The sequence below is a fragment of the Maylandia zebra genome, linkage group LG16 (genome assembly GCF_041146795.1).
Source record: "Maylandia zebra isolate NMK-2024a linkage group LG16, Mzebra_GT3a, whole genome shotgun sequence".
Lineage (NCBI taxonomy): Eukaryota > Metazoa > Chordata > Actinopteri > Cichliformes > Cichlidae > Maylandia > Maylandia zebra.
The window spans coordinates 14,415,542-14,432,796 of NC_135182.1; the positions used below are offsets into that span (position 1 = coordinate 14,415,542).

Below are 17,255 nucleotides of genomic sequence, written 5' to 3' on the forward strand. Positions count from 1 at the left end.
CACTGGAGGAGTTTGTTAATGATCTGAAGGTAGCTGGAACCACAGTCACCAGGAACACCATTGGTAATGCACTACAGCATAATGGATTGAAATCTTGCAGCAACCGCAAGGTTCCAGTGAACAGCTGAGTGATTTAGACAAGGCTTGGGAGAAAGTGTTGTGGTCGGATGAAACTAAAATCGATCTCTTAGGCATTAAATGTGCCTGCTGTGTTTGGGACTTTGGGGCTATTTTTTCTGTTAAGGGTACAGGGTCCCCAACACACTGGATGGGGCCATGTACCATAAAATATTGGACAAAAACTCCCTTCCTTCATCCAGAACACTAAAGATGGGTCATGGTTCTTCCAGCAAGGGAAAGAGAACTTGTCTCCAGACCACTATCCTACAGAAAATCTATGGAGGGGGCTGAAGCTTTAAGTTGCCAAGCAGCAGTCAAGAAACCTAAAGGATTTAGAGTTTCCTTAATTGGGGAGTGAGACAAAATCCTTACTGAGACACGTGCAAACTTGGTGATCAGCTACTACAATAAACATCTTACTACTGTACTTAGCAACAAGAGTTTTTCCACCAAGTACTAAGTCATGTTTTGCTCGGGGATTAAATACAAATCAATTTCTAACTTTTGTATAATGTGGTTTCTTTTTTTCTGGAATTTCTGGTTGATATTCTGTCTCTCCATAAAAATTAGAGACTGTTCATTTCTTTGTAAGTCAGCAAACTTAACAACACACCAATGCATGGTACTCACTTTACCTGAATAACCTTTGGAGTGTAAATTTTGACTGGTAATGGAGTATTTGTTATTTTCACTGACTTTAAGAAGCTTTTACTGGAGTCACCCCCGAGGATCTATATTTTTCTTCCGCCACTGAGGAAATTCAGCATTATTAAAAACTGTTGGCGTCATGCAGTAATCGATGCTGCTGTTTGATGCTAAATGAAAAAAGAGCAGTGATCATGATTTGAGAGCTGTGAGCAGGTCTAGTGACGCCGTGCGGCTGCATCAGAGCAGGGGCGCAACGCGACAGCTCGCAGGAGACGTTTCTGTTTTTTTCTGCTCCCGTTAATTTTTACCACAGCGGGTCCAGCGTAGATCCACAATGGAGACCAAACCGGTCATCACCTGCCTTAAAACTCTCCTCATCGTGTACTCGTTCGTATTTTGGGTAGGTAGCCTTTTTCTATCCTCTTAAACACAAAAGAAATACCCTGCGGAGGAAGATGTCAGTCCATCTCAATCCGCCGCTGCTCTGTTTTTGTTGTGCGCGATGAAGGAGTGGACAGTGCCAGCATCATCGACGGATCCATTCCGTCGTTTGAATAAACGCTCAATTTTGATATTAATCCACACAGGTGAAATAAAGCCGCCTATTTCGGCGTCTGTGGGACATTTGTTATCTACTAGCGGGCTATGTAACGGGGGTTAAGGTTACACACAGCCCGTTTTGGCTGCTGGGCGTCAGTGCGTAGCTTATATCACATATAGCATCATGGTTGGTATCAGTTAGCGAGGTGGATGATGTTAACATCACTGCGATGGTTTAACTCCGGCGTTAAGGGCCTGGTCTGTGCAATGAGGCCCTGGTTAGAGCCCATTTTCCCCGGCCACATACTATAGATTTCGGGGTCGCTGGTATAGATTCTTAAAGGGCCCTCGCACCGTCGGTGTAGCCTCAGTGGTGGAATTTATTTTTACTTCATCGTCAGAAACAAGTGCACATGATGCTACTCTGTTGCGCTCCAGACTCAAACGTTACATAAAGGACTACAAATTATGAATAAACTACCAAAAATATGCGATTAGCTGATTCATATTAATGCGTGAAGGCATCAAATTTAAAACGAGTCATTGTGTACTAATTACTTATTACTAAAGGTGGCGCTCACCAGACATCCCGCTATATTATCGTCGCAACACTTCACTCTACCATATTGCGATTTTTAAAAAATTATTTTTTACATTTTGTGATGTTCATTTTATTTATGTAACGGTAAAGGCCCTACAGTAATACAGCGAAATCCCCAACAATCAGACGCCCCTCTGTGAGCAAGAGATTTGGCAACAGTGGGAAGGAAAAACTCCCTTTTAACAAGAAGAACCCCTCCACCATAACCAGCCTCAGAGTGGAGCAGCCATCTGCCACGACCAGTTGGGGGTGAGGGTATGGAGACAAGACAGAGGACGTGCTGTGGAAGATAGCCAGAGATTAATAATATCTCATAATTAATTGCAGAGTGGTGCATAAACACTCGGTGAGAGAAAGACAAACACTCAGTGCATCATGGAAATCCCCAGCAGTATAAGTCCGTTAGAGAATAACTAAGGGTTGATTTAGGGTTTATGATATTAAATATTGCGATTTTACGATCGCAAATAAGGTCCTCAAAGTTAAACACTCAGGATCTGTTTTATCCAATAAGATAACGTTATCTCACTTCTTTTTGTCTTCAAAATGATATTGTCAACACTCTGACTAAAACCTGGAATAAATGTTGTAAGACAGCATCAGGGGCTCAAGTTAGCAATTACATGCAATCTGTTTCTGATAATACAGCGTTTATCGGTGATAAATGATCAAAAATCACACATCCTTTGCTGTCTGCATAGACATAAACCCACATTTAACTATTATATTTGTGCTCACCAACCTTTCTGTTCTACAGGAATGTAACCAGGATACAACCAGGGGCACCAAGTTGTGTCGAAACTGCACTAATTGATAAAGAGTCATTCAGACTGATGGTAGCATGTTGGCAACCTGTCTGCATTTATAAATTAGACAGCAATTTGAGATTAAATGCAGTCAGTCTGAGTCAGACTGCGACTGCCTGCAGAAAGATTGCCTCCTGTCAGATGAGACGAGTCTTCTTCTTCATAGTGTTTTAATTTATTTATTTATTTTGTGTCTCTGTACTATGCTGTATCGATTCTTGTCCTTATCCCTATTTTTTACAATGTAGGAGTCTTGCTTGTGATGACATATTTTGGCATTATGTAGCGCTGTGAAATACTCAACTGCAGAGCAAAAATGAGCTTAGAAAAGTAAAAGGTCTGTAAGCTCTGTCAGCCTCACATTGTTTTACCGCTACTTCATAATTATTGCTGTATTTCAGTGTTGCTGTTTGAAGCAGCAGAACTAGTTCCACTCATTTAAATGTAGATTTGTGTGGTTTAACTAACCACATAAAAACTGTTGTGTGTGTGTTTTATATGCGCTTTGTCAGCTTTTAAATCATAATCTGTAGAGCTGCATAACAAATATAAGTGCGGTGTAGTCAACAGGATAGTATTTCTATCTGAAATAGTGGATTGTAAATACACAGTGGCAGTGTCATATTGAGATACAGCGTTCCTGTTAGCAGTAAAATACCTGTTAGCTTTAAATGTGACGTTAATGCAGATACTGCTTATTAGTTTTGTTGACTCCCTGTTTTGTTGTGGTTGTGAAAGGATGTAAATATCCAGCACTTTGCTGAAAGCGGTGATGCAATAAGCAATTACTCCAAATTATTGTTTTATGTAGCAAACACTTAGAAAAAGAGTATTTTTTGTCTGCCCAACAGTCCATAAACTCAAAATATTCAGTTTAATATAACATAAAGAGGGAAATTCATTAAATCCTCCCACCGAAGAAGACAGAACAAGATATTTAATTTATATTGAAATATCATTCAAATGTGTTTCAATATACATCAGTCAATAATATATAGACTACATAATTGTTTTAGGGTTTTTTTATTTTTCCAATTTCAGTTGCTGGCTATGCAGAAGAGTTGTAATTTTAGGGTTGTCCTTTGGGTTTGTGCTGTTGTGTTGTATGATACAGTGCTGTGCAAAAGTCTTGAGCCATCTCTTATATCTTTCTTCTTTTTTTTTCTGAGCAGCCAGACCTTCTTGTCATTTTTTTAAAAATGACTTCCTGAAGGTCTTTCAGAGTTTGTCATTGGACACTGGCTGCCAGCCCATGCACCTGACCATTTTCAGAGGAATATTTTTGTTTGTTAAGCCACAAAATAATTACCAATGAGCAGTGTTGGGTAAGTTACTTTAAATTAGTAACTTAGTTACATTACTAGTTACTTCTCTCAAAAGTAACTCAGTTACTTCAAGTTACTCGTTACTTTCAGAGTAACTAGTTACTAGGGAAAGTAACTTTGGTTTTACTCAGAATTCTCTTGTTAATGTGTTTCTTCCATAACTTTGCCAGTCTTCTAGCTTGCTTACTTGCCACAAGTGCACTGTGCCACCTACCAATAGAAAGGAAAAGATAATGTGCACATTTCCACGAGAGAAATCCCACGCCTAGACCGTTGTTGACCGCCGCTATGATTCTAGCCTACGTCACAGCGTCATGTGCGCTTTTTACATCCAACACAAAAACTGCAGTCGTGGTGCTTTCGATTGTACTCAGAACTCGGAAATTCTGCCTTCTGAATAGGAAGATGTAGGTAACACCAGACTGCAGATGAGCTGCATACAGGGCTGGACTGGGACAAAAAAATCGGCCCAGGACATAGGAAAAATCATAAAGCCTTTGAATGAAAACAAACACTGTTGTGACAGTGATGTACACTGTTTTCATGGTATATATGTATCAATGTATCAATCTATCAATCGTTTGTTGTAAGACTCAGATAATTGTTTTTTAAAAGCGAGACATTTTAAATGAGAATAAGAAAGTATTTCTTTGTGCCCCCCTTTCCCTGTTAACGCCCTACATGGACCCCTGGTAAGACTTTGCTAGACCCGCCCCTGCACAGTTACCAGCTGTCAGCTACATGAAAAAAGGATCCTGGTGTTATTTGTCTCTCAGAAACAGTTCATAACTTCCCTTCAACTCATTCATGTCACCTAAAAGGTAAACCTGTTTCTCCATCACAGCTCTGATGATTCAGTAAGGACATCTCTTGGTTTCATCTTCATGTTTCCCTCTCATCACATATTCAAACCGACATCATGACCAGCAGGTTTACAGCTGTGGCTCCAGCAAACATCAGCTGATACTAGAAATTAATATTAATTAAATTCTAACATCAGCTGATCAAGCTTCAACGTGCTGCTGTTGTTTACCGCGACATCAGCTGGTTTCGCCTTTCTGTGGGCGATAAACAAACAAGAGAGAAAAGTCGATCAGCTGATCATTGATCAGTTTAATGATTGAAGTAGAAACAGGAGAGGGAGGGTGAGAGGATGAGAGGAGAAGAGGCAGCTGTGCAGCAAAGACACAGAATAACTCCACCTTTGTATCTTTTTCATTGTAGCTGAAGTCCGGGACAAATCGCGTTCCTTTTCACCTCAATATGAAACGCGTAATATTTTCTCTGAATATGAGATGATTCCGTTTTTAGGGGACGGTTGGCAACTCTAATATTTAACCTTATGAACAAAACAAAGTTCAACATCAGTAACATCATAGCACCCACCCAGCTGTATAGAAACTCCCTCATGCTAGCTAGTACCCAGTAGGAAAAAGTCAGCACAACGAAAATAAACTTGGTTTATGTCTGACCCAGATGGACTACAGGTCATAACTTCTTACCTGAAGTTCAGTTCACCTGACACTCGGACCGGCAGTCGCTTCGGGTCTCCCTCTTGCCTCCCCTTTCCCTCATCCACCTGCTGGCCTCCACCACTTGCTAATGTTACTGAATCTGTGGAAGCTCCGTGATAGCCACCACACGAAGTAACGAATAACGACCCTATCTAAATCCCAGTAACGAGTAACGCGTTCCTGGTTTTGGCATAATAACTAGTTACCGTGCTCGTTACCACAATAATAACGTAGTTACTGTAACGCATTACTTAATAACGCGTTAGTCCCAACACTGCCAATGAGTCATTCAACTATAATAAAAGGCACCTAACTCACTTTGTTAAAGCACTTGATTTATTACCATTTATTTATTAATGAATCCATGAAAAATGCCTAAAAGGCTGTCAGGAACTAGACTAAAAATCAGTGGCAACACATCTTATAGAACAATAAATAAAAATGTGAAATTTTTGGTTAAGATCATGGACAATATGTACAAAACAATGAGTGTCTACAGCCATCTGTAAAACTCAGCGGAGGCTCTGTCGTGGTTTGGGGTGGCTTTTTCGCCAGTGTTGTTAGAGATCTTGTCATGGATGGGCCTCCCCAGAGCCCGGGCCTCAACAAGAAATAACAAGAAAACATATCTAAGAGGGGTCAGGCTGTGTTGAAGCATAAAGGTTGTCATACCAAATTCAAGCTTGTTAGAGTTGTTTGAATATTTTACACGCTTAATAATGAAAGCGCAAATACAAATTATGCAAACCAACACAGCGCTACAAAAGCCTTAAATTTGTAGTGCACAATCAATATTTCTGCCAGCTCTTTTTTTACTAGGGTGTTAAGCTGCAAATTCTTTTTCCGATTCGAAAATAATACAAAAAAAATTGATTCTGCTCAGTTGTATTTAACACTCCTTATACTACTTTTCCCGAGGATTTGAAACGGCAGATCACTCAAGGAATCGCTAAAACCAAATTTTGAGATAAATTCGTTTGCGATTAATCCGTGAAGTGAGGAGTGAAATGCTATCTCTGTTTGATTTGCAGTGCTTTGGATTTTCCTCTGTTTACCTTTTGATTATCAGCCCAGTCTTCAAATATGATCATGCAGGGAACAGTACAAACATAAGGCAGCACTGAACACAGTACTGTGTGACTGATCTTTTTTAGCCATAATTGCGCATTACAGACTTATTCCCGTCTGTCTTTTTGGTAGCAGCCAGATATAGCCAGGGGGAAATGATCTAAAAGCTCCCCTCTGCACTCACCCTGAACATTCACCCTAGAAAGCTAAAAAAGAAAACCCAAAAGCTTCAATACTTTCCTTTGAGCAAAACCTGAATAAATCCTAACTGAATTAACCCTAACTTTGTAGAACGTCGTTAAAGCTGAGATCAGCCCTTCGAGTTAGGATCTGTAGTCGAAAAACTCTTGAATAGAAGAGTTGTGCTGTGTCTTCCTACATTGTAGACATGCACCGGTGTCACGCGTGTGAACTTTTATATTTAGTCTGGATTGGATGGTCTTTTAGCACTCCCTTACATCAACAGCTTCAGGTTTCATGCTTCGTGCGCCAAAAGTGCAGAAGAGTCTCGCGGCTCACTGGGTGTCCTCAGCCCCTTAGGGCAGAGCTCGGAGAGAGCGCTGGCACCGCATTTAGTGCAGAAGAAGTGTTTCTATGGGTTTCTCGTGGCAAATAATGTCATAATTGGGAAGAACACACATACATGGGTGTGCACATACTGGGCTGGGGAACGCAGAGCAGGTGGTGGAGTCATATATTTTGTCATTGCACCTTCTGTTTCTTTATGAGGCCGATGAAGGGAGGAGGAGGAGGGAAGAGAGAGGAGGGTGACCTGTTTTAAACTCTGTGCTGGAACCAGGGTGGCCAGTCGGGCATTGAATTTCAAACAAAACACCCGAGGGTGGGTGGGTGGAGGGGGGTGGAGAAGGAGGAGGAGGCAGAGGTGTTTGAAATTCAGCAGCAGAAGTGAAGTCGAGACGATTTTGCCCCATGCTTCTCTGACTTGATTTCCCAGTTGACTTTAAAATTAGCACTTTAGCAGTGACAAGATGATCATTTATTGGTATGCAGCGGCAGCGGCTCTTTTGAGGAGAGACATTTTGTCGCTGATGGCCATAAACAGTGAGTAGATCGTCATCAAGAGGACTGTTCTCCGGAATGACAGTCTGCTCTGGCTATTAGATTCACTGTTAATAGAAAGAGTAGCTGTCATTACTAAAGAATCTAATCATCAGCCCGCAGTCCTTCAGTTCAGCTGAGCAGGGAACTGAAAAAAACAGCTTGCTTACATATGTTAAGTTGCATCAGTTTAGCCAACACTTTGTACCTTCTTTTATTAGGTCTGCTATTATGACAGTATAATAGCAGGCCTGTCCCATTTAGTCATAGTGTTTAAACTTTTGCATCTGTGGAGCCTCTTAAAAATGCTGCTTTTTTTCTCCTTTCCACATTTCGAAGCCCATATATCTTTCTTTATATCACATTGTGTTATCTGAATGCTTTCAGTGTCCTCTGGTTTTCCAGTATAGATTTAAATTGAGAGTGCGGAGGGGAAAAAAATAGATTTTATGAACCAGAAATGTTCTCTCCACTGTATTGGCTTTCAGGGGGTAATGTTGCAAATCACTGTCCACAGCTGCTTTATGGCACTATTGGATTTTTAAAATGATTTTTGCATCAGTGAAGTGATGAAGTGCATTTCTTTGTCAATTATTTAATTTGAAGCGTCCATCTATAAAGTGTCCGAAAACAGTCTCTCAACAAAATGTAATTGCGTCGATTATTATCGCATTACAGAGGTAGGCGAATCGATCATTTTTTTGCTGATGGTCTAAAGCAGGCGCGTCAAACATACGGCCCAGGGCCCAGAATCGGCCACGCAAAGACTCCAATCTGGTCCACTGGATGACTGAAAATATGATGTTGAACATAAATTTTTGTACTTTACAAAAATGACAAGTTTTACCGCTTGTTCCTCTGATAAAGACCTCCTCCACAGCCATTCATAAGGCACCAAAGCAGCGAAGTAATAGATAAACAGTTAAATGACTGTTTTTCACTGTCTATTATAGAGATTTCTGTTAAGAAAAAGAAGAAAATGTTCATCAATCAAGAAAAACAAAGAATAATAATAATAATATAGTTTCACTTGTCCGGTCCACTTAAAGTCAAAGTGGGCTGTACAATTAAAAATGAGTTTGAAATCCCTGCTCTGAAGTCTCTCATTTGTAGAGTGTTCAATTCAAGTTCATAAGGGCGACAGACAGCCATGCATATGTCACAGAAAGTTGCCTAAAAATGTGTTGAATTTTATTATTTAGTCAAGATTAAATGACTGTAAAAGATTTCTGTTTTAAGGTATTTCAAAAAAAAAAAAGATCATAGTTGTCAAATGCCATCCTGCTTTTGCTCTCCACATGGACTGTTTACCTGCAAGCCTGCTCGAACATAATTAGTTTACATAATATAGTCAATAGAACCATAAGCACACACAGATGGAAACCAGAAGGCTTCTGCTGCCAAAAGTCTTTTTCCTTGCCTACTTACACCTGATTATACATATAATGAGCATTACTCTATTACTAATAATTGGATGAGTGTATATAATATGAGTTGTAGTGATGAAGCCACAGAGATTCTGCAGCTCTTTAGCGTCTTTTAGCTTTTTGTTTTGTGACTTTAACAGTTTGGTTTAGTCTCACTGCTTTCAACAACCTTCTTTCCAAATCTGTGAGACTGGTATCAGCCAAAAAAGCTGTGATTGAGCTACATTTCACTGCATGCTCGCCATGAAACTGGGGTCAGATAAATTATGCAGCTCAGTGGTTAATATTGTAGAGCAGATAACAAGACAGCTATTTGATAGAGACCAAAACAGAGCGAGAAACTGAATTAATCATTCATCAGTTCTTGCCTCATGTTTGTACTGAGATCAACTTTAAAGTTACAATATGTCAATTTGTAGTGCTTTGTGTGTTGTTACAGTGCAAATGATTTAAAGACAGCACAAGTCAACTTATGTGCATGCACGGAGTAAAGTGCTGAAATAGTCATTGTCAGACCCAATGCTGCTGCATGATGCATCGAACACATAATGGGTAGAACCATCCAGCCGTCCATTTTTTTCACACTTATCCCATTCAGGGTCGTGGATGCGTGGAGTCTATCCCAGCTGTCACGGTGCGAGAGGCGGGGTACACCCTGGACAGGTCGGCAGTCTGTCCCAGGGGTTATTGGATGAATCACTCATGCAAATTATTTTTACAGCCTCAAACAAGGAATTTGAAGATACAGCGCTAGTTCAGTTAAAGTGCTTTGCCTCTCCGTAGGCCGTAGCTGACCTCATTGTCTGGGCGTGCCATGATGCTGATAGGAAAATTCATAAGCACATTTTTGCTTGAGCAACAATTACGTTGAGCCATTTTACTCCGCAACTGCATTTTATTATTATATTCTGAAGCTGCAGGTCAAAAGGACACCTAAGGTTTGCTCAAAACCTGCAAACAAACAAGTCAGAACAAAGCAGCTCAGTCAAAGCACAGGCTGGCTATTAGTCACGGTGAAAGACCTTTGTCGAGGCATTGTGTGTGCACCCTGCCAAGGGGGCAAAGTGTAAATGTTGTTAACACCACCATTAACCTGCGGAGGCTTTTCTGAATTTACAGGCAGCCCCGGTTTCCGTATTGCTGTTAATCATTTCTGTTTCGCTTCTGCATCAGTGACTAATAGCTAAGAGGGAACCGCAGAGAGCCGAGTGTATTTCTCTCATTAGCTTTAAAGGTTTCAGGCTGCACAGAGACATTTTGTACAGGCTGCTCCCCCTCCAGTCAGAGGGCCATGGCAGCAGGACGGCGAACAGCCTCCTCTTGGAAGAAAGGAGGTTAGGATGATGAGTTGGCCCTCGCTGGAGTCAGCTCATCAGCAGCCGTTCCACACCCCGCTCTCTTTCTGATGCCAGCAAGACATACCCAGCTGAGACACACGCCGCTTCAGCTGCCTCGTACAACACGCTCTTTTATCCGTAGCCTTCATTTGAAATGCTAAGAGAGGCGCAACAGGAGGAAGCGTCTCGCCTCGGATCAAAGAGCTTCTTTGATTTGTCCTCTTTCCTTTTCTCTCTTCCTCTGTGTATTGCTGTGTGTGTGTGTGTGTGTGTGTGTGTGTGTGTGTGTGTGTGTGTGTGTGTGTGTGTGTGTGTAAAGCAGGTGATCCCGTCTCCTCCTCCTTACTCTAATTGCACTCCTTTCTTGTTCTGTATTGATCCCCTTCCTCCTCCTCCCTGTTGCCGTGGCGCTAAAACACAACTTTTTGTAAACCATGATATCGCAGAGGTGCAGCAATAAAGGCCTGCTCCGCAAATTTCATTCTTGTTCTCCGTGCTTCTCTGTTTAACATCTGTCTCGCTCACAACCTCCACCCTTTAGATAACAGGAGCTATCCTGCTGGCGGTGGGAGTATGGGGGAAGCTGATGTTGGGCCCGTACATCTCTCTGATAGCCGACAACTCCACCAACGCCCCATACGTCCTCATCGGCACCGGGACAGTCATCATTGTTTTCGGCCTGTTTGGCTGCTTCGCCACCTGCAGAGGAAGCCCATGGATGCTGAAGCTGGTGAGAGGCTGTTGGAGGAGGAGGGGGAGGGTGGAGGGGGTGTTATGTTGCAGTGAATGGTGTCGATGCTGATTAATTAGCTTCAGGTCACATTATACAGGGAATAATGGTTGACCGCTATCCCACAGAGGGGTTGCTGCAGGGCACTTTGTTCCATTAATGACAGTCAAGTAAATGTGTTGGAGTGTGTGTGTGTGTGTGTGTGTGTGTGTGTGTGTGTGTGTGTGTGTGTGTGTGTGTGTTGTGTAGTAGTACAACCATAGGCAAATGATATTCATCTAAAGCAGAGGGTTTTCACACTAACTATGCAAATCTCCCTCCTCCTTCCCTTCCTTCTCTGCAGTATGCCATGTTTCTGTCACTCGTCTTCCTCGCTGAGTTAGTGGCGGGCATCTCTGGATTTGTGTTTCGCCACGAGGTCAGTATGCATGTACCAATTTTCTTTCTTTTTTAAGACTGTAGCTCAGTAAACAGCCTTTCTCTTGTTAATGCCTGTGCTTACGATCGCCCCTAAACCGCAGATCAAGGGAACCTTCCGCAGAACGTACACCGAAGCGGTGAAGCACTACAATGCCGAGGATGAGGCGAGCCGTGCCGTCGATAACTTGCAGCACAAGGTGAGCCCTCATCCTCAAGATTAAATAAATGAGACATCGTCACTTTAAAGTGGTATTTTTCCCCACCGCCACCGTTGGAGTCTACATATGCTTATGACAGTGGAGCAAAGGGTTAAGGATGATTGTGGAGTTCTGGGGGGTAGGGTAGGACTACTCATGAGACCCTCTTTAACTGGAGTTAAAGAGGGTAGAGGAGGCTTGCATTGATTTGACACTGCAATGACAGCTGACAGCAGCAGGGGAAATAACAGTTTTAAAAAATCTTGACAGGACGGAAATGATTGGCTCGCACATAGGGACTGTGGCAAAATCAGATTGATTTAACTGTGGAAAGAACACGCCTCTGCCAGCTGATGTGATGCGTTTGGAGCAGGAAAGGAGCAAGAGATGGGATGAGAAAGAGAGAGAGGATATGAAAAAAATAGTCTTAGCATAAGCTAATAAAGAAGGAATGAACAGCTAAAGAATCCAGCAGCAGAAAATCAAAACACGCGACTAAAGCTAAAGGTTCACAGATGTCAGTACACGTTTTATTTTTCTTATTGCCAACAAAGCCAATCAAACAATTGTTTTTTAAGCACTGTTTGTGTACAAAAAGCCACATCACATTATAATCAGATCCATGACTCGAAGCCCTTTACAGCACAACCCACATTTGCCTGGCTTCAAAGAACCGAGGGTCAAACCGTCGCCACCCCAGTTAGTGGATGTCATGCAGTGAGAAATTCATTTCCTGTAGACCGAGAAATCTTTCTAGAAAGATTTACAAAGTGTCTAAATCAGGCATAAGACTATTAACAATGGGCACTGTTGCTTAGCTGCCATACACGGCTCATGCGTTTGAAGTGTGTCGGTCTGATGCTGAACTCACTCCTTTGTAAGCAGCGTTTGCTGAAAACGAAATGACACTGCGCTGCGTGGTGGTGTGGTGGTTAACACCCATTGTCTTACAACATTACAGTGTGTATGTTCTTCCTGTGTCAGGGTGGGTATTCTGGCTTCCTCCCACAGTCCAAAAAATGCTTACTAGGTTAATTGGTGACACTGAAGTGGGTGTAGGTGTGAATGGTTGATGTACATAAGAAGATGTGGGAAATTGTTGAACAAAGGAAACTGTATTTTTGACTCGTCGTTAATGTGGATTTATTGAAGGATAATTCTGATCTTTCTCCGTTTCCGCCTCTCTTCAGCTGCGTTGCTGTGGCGTTTATAACTACACGAGTTGGATTGAGAGCGTGTATTATCCCTCAAATGGCATTCCTGCCAGCTGCTGCTTCAACTCCTCTGACTGCCACCTCGAAGACCTTCGCAACGCGACTGTAGCCCCGAGCAAGGTGTACCACCAGGTCAGTTTTTGTATTCTGCTTTCCTCCTTCTCATCTATCTGCTGTCAGACAGTCGATAAAACTCACAGGTTAGAAGGTAGCTATGTTTACATCAGACGTCCTCACGTGCCTTTTCAAATCCCTGCCTTCTCCATATACTAACACCTGCCTCAGATACGTTCCCACATACCCTTCTTGCCTCTGATTTGCTCATATAACATGTCCCCGTACACTCTGCGGACTAACCTGCCCCCTGTGTTCCAGGGCTGCTTTGAGTTGGTCACTTCTTTCATGGAGACCAACATGGCCATTATCGCAGGAGTGACGTTTGGGATTGCGTTCTCACAGGTAGGACTTGAGGTTTTTGCAGGTGACGGCGTGCACGTTTGGTGTTTGGTGTATAAATAAATCCTCAACGCGCCGATTTTTCTGTCTTTCAGCTGATTGGCATGCTGCTGGCCTGCTGTCTGTCCAGGATCATCACAGCCAATCAGTATGAGATGGTGTAGCTGATGTGAGGTGGCAGGTAGGAGCCATTAAAAACCAAAGATCACCTCTCCAAGTAAATTTAAAGAAAAACGTTGTTATCTCTATTCTACAACGTGAACTCTTCTTTATCTTTCAGAGAGGGAGTCGAAGAGAATTAGAGACGAAGACTCTTGACACACGACCAGAGTAAATTCCTGAAACTCTACCCAACATCCGAATTGGAATTTACGTCCCTCCATCTCTCTGCCTGTGATCTTAATGTAATATCTTAATGTATCTTACTGTAAAGCACCATTCCATGACTCACTTGCACCACAGCTTTCTATACCACACGTTCCATCGCGGCTCGATGTAGAAGTTGCTCACCGGCACGTATCTCAGATCAGGACGGCCCACGGCAAGCAGGTAGACCAGAGTTGTCTTGAGTGGACAGCGGTGTTGGTCTCGGGTAGATGAGCGGGCTCAAACTTGGTTTCTCAGTTGGCTGCAGCATGCTTAAAAAAAACACTGCACATGTTTGTACTAAATGACTTTGCTAAAGCTTGAGAGCAATCCTTTTACTAGGTAGATTCAGTTGTTGCATTTGACTTTGCTGTCGCTCATCCTTGTGTATCCTTTGGTTGTGACACTTTGTGAATTGATTACATGCACTGAGGAGTATGTTTTAGGTTTATATGAAAAGTGAGGAAGCCGAAAAAGAAGGGGAAAGATTATTTTTAACCTTAAGACAAAGCATGATATATTTTTCTTGTCTAAAATAATGTATTTAGGTAGTTTAAATATGAATGGCACAGGTTTAATGGTATTTGGAAACTTTAGTGTGGGATACAAATACCAAACTACAAAATAACAGTCAACTTTGCGCACATTTTACAGTCTGTCATTAGTTTTACATGGAATGAAATGCAGTCCGTTCAGCGAGTCACACCTTTGAGGTCAGTCTAAAAGGCCTGGTCACACCAATTGCCAATTAGCATATTAGTGTAGATAGCATCTCTGCATCTAAAAGAAAAGGACACTCTTTCAAGGATGCCAATGTTCCCATGTCGGACAGAGAAGACAGGCGGTTTGAAAGAGGATTTAAGGAAGCCATCTATGTCCACTGTGAACAACCAGCGTTGAACAGAGGTGGTGGTTTACGACACCAACTGTCTATAATCCAGTTTTGAGATCCCTTCCCAGACGCCTTAACGCCCACTCACATCCTGGGCTTTTTGACCTCAGGAAATCACATGATAGGGTGGGGCTAGGTTTCACAGTGGGTTCACCTGAAACCTTGGTCCACACCTGTTTTCACACCTTGGCTCGTGTGATTAGGTAGAGGATCAATAGAGGTTCCATGACCTTCTTGGGGACATTCCCATAGGACTTCACTAGTTGCTCTTAAAAGTGAAGAAGCTTCTCGGATGAGAGGTGAAACGTCTTCCAGGAAACTTAAAGAAGTCCAGACGCTTGTCTTTCCAAGCTCCTTAGATTAGTGTAGATGCTAACTCAATCAGTTTCTACAAAACACAGATTATACCATTGAAAGCTGTCTGATAACTGTATCTACATTTTTTGGTTGGTAGATGAGGGTTAAAATAAATATTAAAGAAAAAAATTGGACTATCCAGTTTAAAATTTAAAAAAACCAAAACAGAAAAACATGCAAACGTCACCTAAACATCTTTTCACTACTGCAAGTTCATTTAAATGTACTGATTTTGCTTCAATACTGGTGTGACCGGGTTTTTTCAGGCTCTGAATTAGACCTCTAGTAATTAGTAATCGTTAAGGTTACTGCTCTTCAGCTTCCTTTGAGGAGCAATCAAAGGCCACATGTGCTTCAGCTGGGGTTTTTTGAGGGTCATACTTGTAAACCTGAATATGAATTAAATACAGAAAAAAGGCCCTGACTTTTACACAGTCTCTGCAAGCACATTTAGAGTGTTGCTGATATAGAGAACAGATGGAAAACAGGATGAAAGTTGTCTGCAAGGGGAAACAAGCACTTATATGACGCATACTGACACTTTAGTGATGTTTTAGTACTCGTGTTCGTGTTATTATATGTAGAAAATGTAGAAATTACTGGCAGATTTTAGCTTTAAAGAGACCCGTCTTACTTTTTGCTTCGTTCTAGTGGTTAAGAGCTCGCAGAGCAGCGCTTTACAGCTTGCTAGTGTCATGTCGAATCATTAGGGTCGCCAATTGTTTTCTGCTGGTTTGAGCTAACGTCAGCGGTCTGCTACGGCAAAGGATGCCAGATTTAGCAAGAAGACACGTGTTCATCTACTGTATTGTGTGTGGTGCCATGCAACATGCTTAATCATCGTCATCATCAGCTGTAGATATGTATCGGAAATGTAATTTATATGACATACCGTTTCTCATTCTAATATGCTAATCAGTATAAATGTTGTGTCACAGTTTTGAATCCACACTTTGTGCTGTATTTGTTTAATAGTTTATAGGAAGACCCCGCACTGAAAAAAAGAATCGTGGCCGATGTTTCGTTGAGAGTAACGCGCAGTTTAGCTGTGTATTTATTAGAGTTCGGTTGGCATTCAGTTTACACTTTCACCAAGTGGTTTTTTTATCTCTCTTTCGGTATGCGTGTGCGTGTGAGACTTTGTTCCTCTGTAGCTGACTATCTCTGTAACTTTGAGCGTGCGTGTAAGCGAGAGAGTGCGAGCGTCTAGACTCTGTGGATCCTGTTGTTATTCGGTTTTGGTCAGTATTTGGTTGTGGCTTTTCAAAGCTTGTTGCTTTTGAAACTGTATATTTATTTAGTGAATGTATGTTTTCCAGCACCCTTAAACTTACTTTACCTTTCTCTGAACTGATATTTTTCCTGTAAATACTAAATTGTAATACCATCCTGCTTACACATGGGGTCACTAGACACCCGAAGAAGAACTGCACCATGCCGTCTACTATCGACTAAGTCACCATCAGTGGTCTTATTATCAATAAATATACAGAATAACACTTTTGTTTGCACTGTGGTCATTTTGCTTCAACAGAAACGTAACTGGGGATTTTTTTCATTTACAGTACTGTGCAAAAGTTTGAACCATCCCTCATTTATTTATATGCTGCAGGGAAAATGGCAACATACATTGACAGCCACTCTTCCGTTGACACCGTTTCTGATGAGTCTTCAGTGAAGAAGAGTAAGGTGCATCTCTAAGGTTTCTTTTGGACTTTTTCAAATTTCTTAATGTGACAAGACTTTGAGATACCTTTTGCATGCTGTAGATATTATTTGTTTTGTGACATGCTGCTTGTAACAAAATGCCTAAAGATACGATTTACAATTTGTTCCGGCTCATCCCTTGAATTGGGTGTCTTTTTTAAGCTTGAATGAGTCATGGGTCGGTGTTAAGTGGAAAGAAACATTCCTCTGAAAACGCTCAGGTGCAAGGACTGCACTGGAAATGAGTGAAAAAGTAGCCAATGTCCAAAGAAAAACTTTGAAATACCTTCAGAACTGCTCCTCAAGACCACTTCAAAAAAAGAAAAACTACAATAAAGTCTATTTTATTTTTTATTGCTTTTGACTTTTAAGAATTTTGCACAGCATTGTAGCCATTTCTGCATCATGATTTCCTGTTGTTTCCATAAGACTTCTTCTAACAATGTAGATTGCCATCACCAGTGTGTGAAT

General features: G+C 41.6%; 1 protein-coding gene across 1 annotated transcript; it reads left to right on the top strand.

The window, feature by feature from the left end:
• The first annotated feature begins 984 nt into the window (after nucleotides 1-984).
• On the top strand, nucleotides 985-16,576 carry tspan7 (tetraspanin 7). The gene is made up of 8 exons (XM_014412837.2): nucleotides 985-1,168; nucleotides 10,987-11,175; nucleotides 11,519-11,593; nucleotides 11,697-11,792; nucleotides 12,983-13,138; nucleotides 13,382-13,465; nucleotides 13,558-13,643; nucleotides 13,743-16,576. The coding sequence occupies exons 1-7, from the start codon at nucleotides 1,103-1,105 to the stop codon at nucleotides 13,624-13,626; spliced, it is 735 nt and encodes a 244-aa protein (XP_014268323.1). The 5' UTR covers nucleotides 985-1,102; the 3' UTR covers nucleotides 13,627-13,643; nucleotides 13,743-16,576.
• Nucleotides 16,577-17,255: the final 679 nt, after the last annotated feature.

Coding starts and splice junctions, on each gene's coding strand:
- tspan7 (XM_014412837.2), top strand. CDS start 1,103: ATGGAGACCAAACCGGTCATCACCTGCCTTAAAACTCTCCTCATCGTG. Junction 1,169..10,986: donor TGTACTCGTTCGTATTTTGG/GTAGGTAGCCTT, acceptor TCCACCCTTTAG/ATAACAGGAGCTATCCTGCT. Junction 13,139..13,381: donor CGAGCAAGGTGTACCACCAG/GTCAGTTTTTGT, acceptor CCTGTGTTCCAG/GGCTGCTTTGAGTTGGTCAC.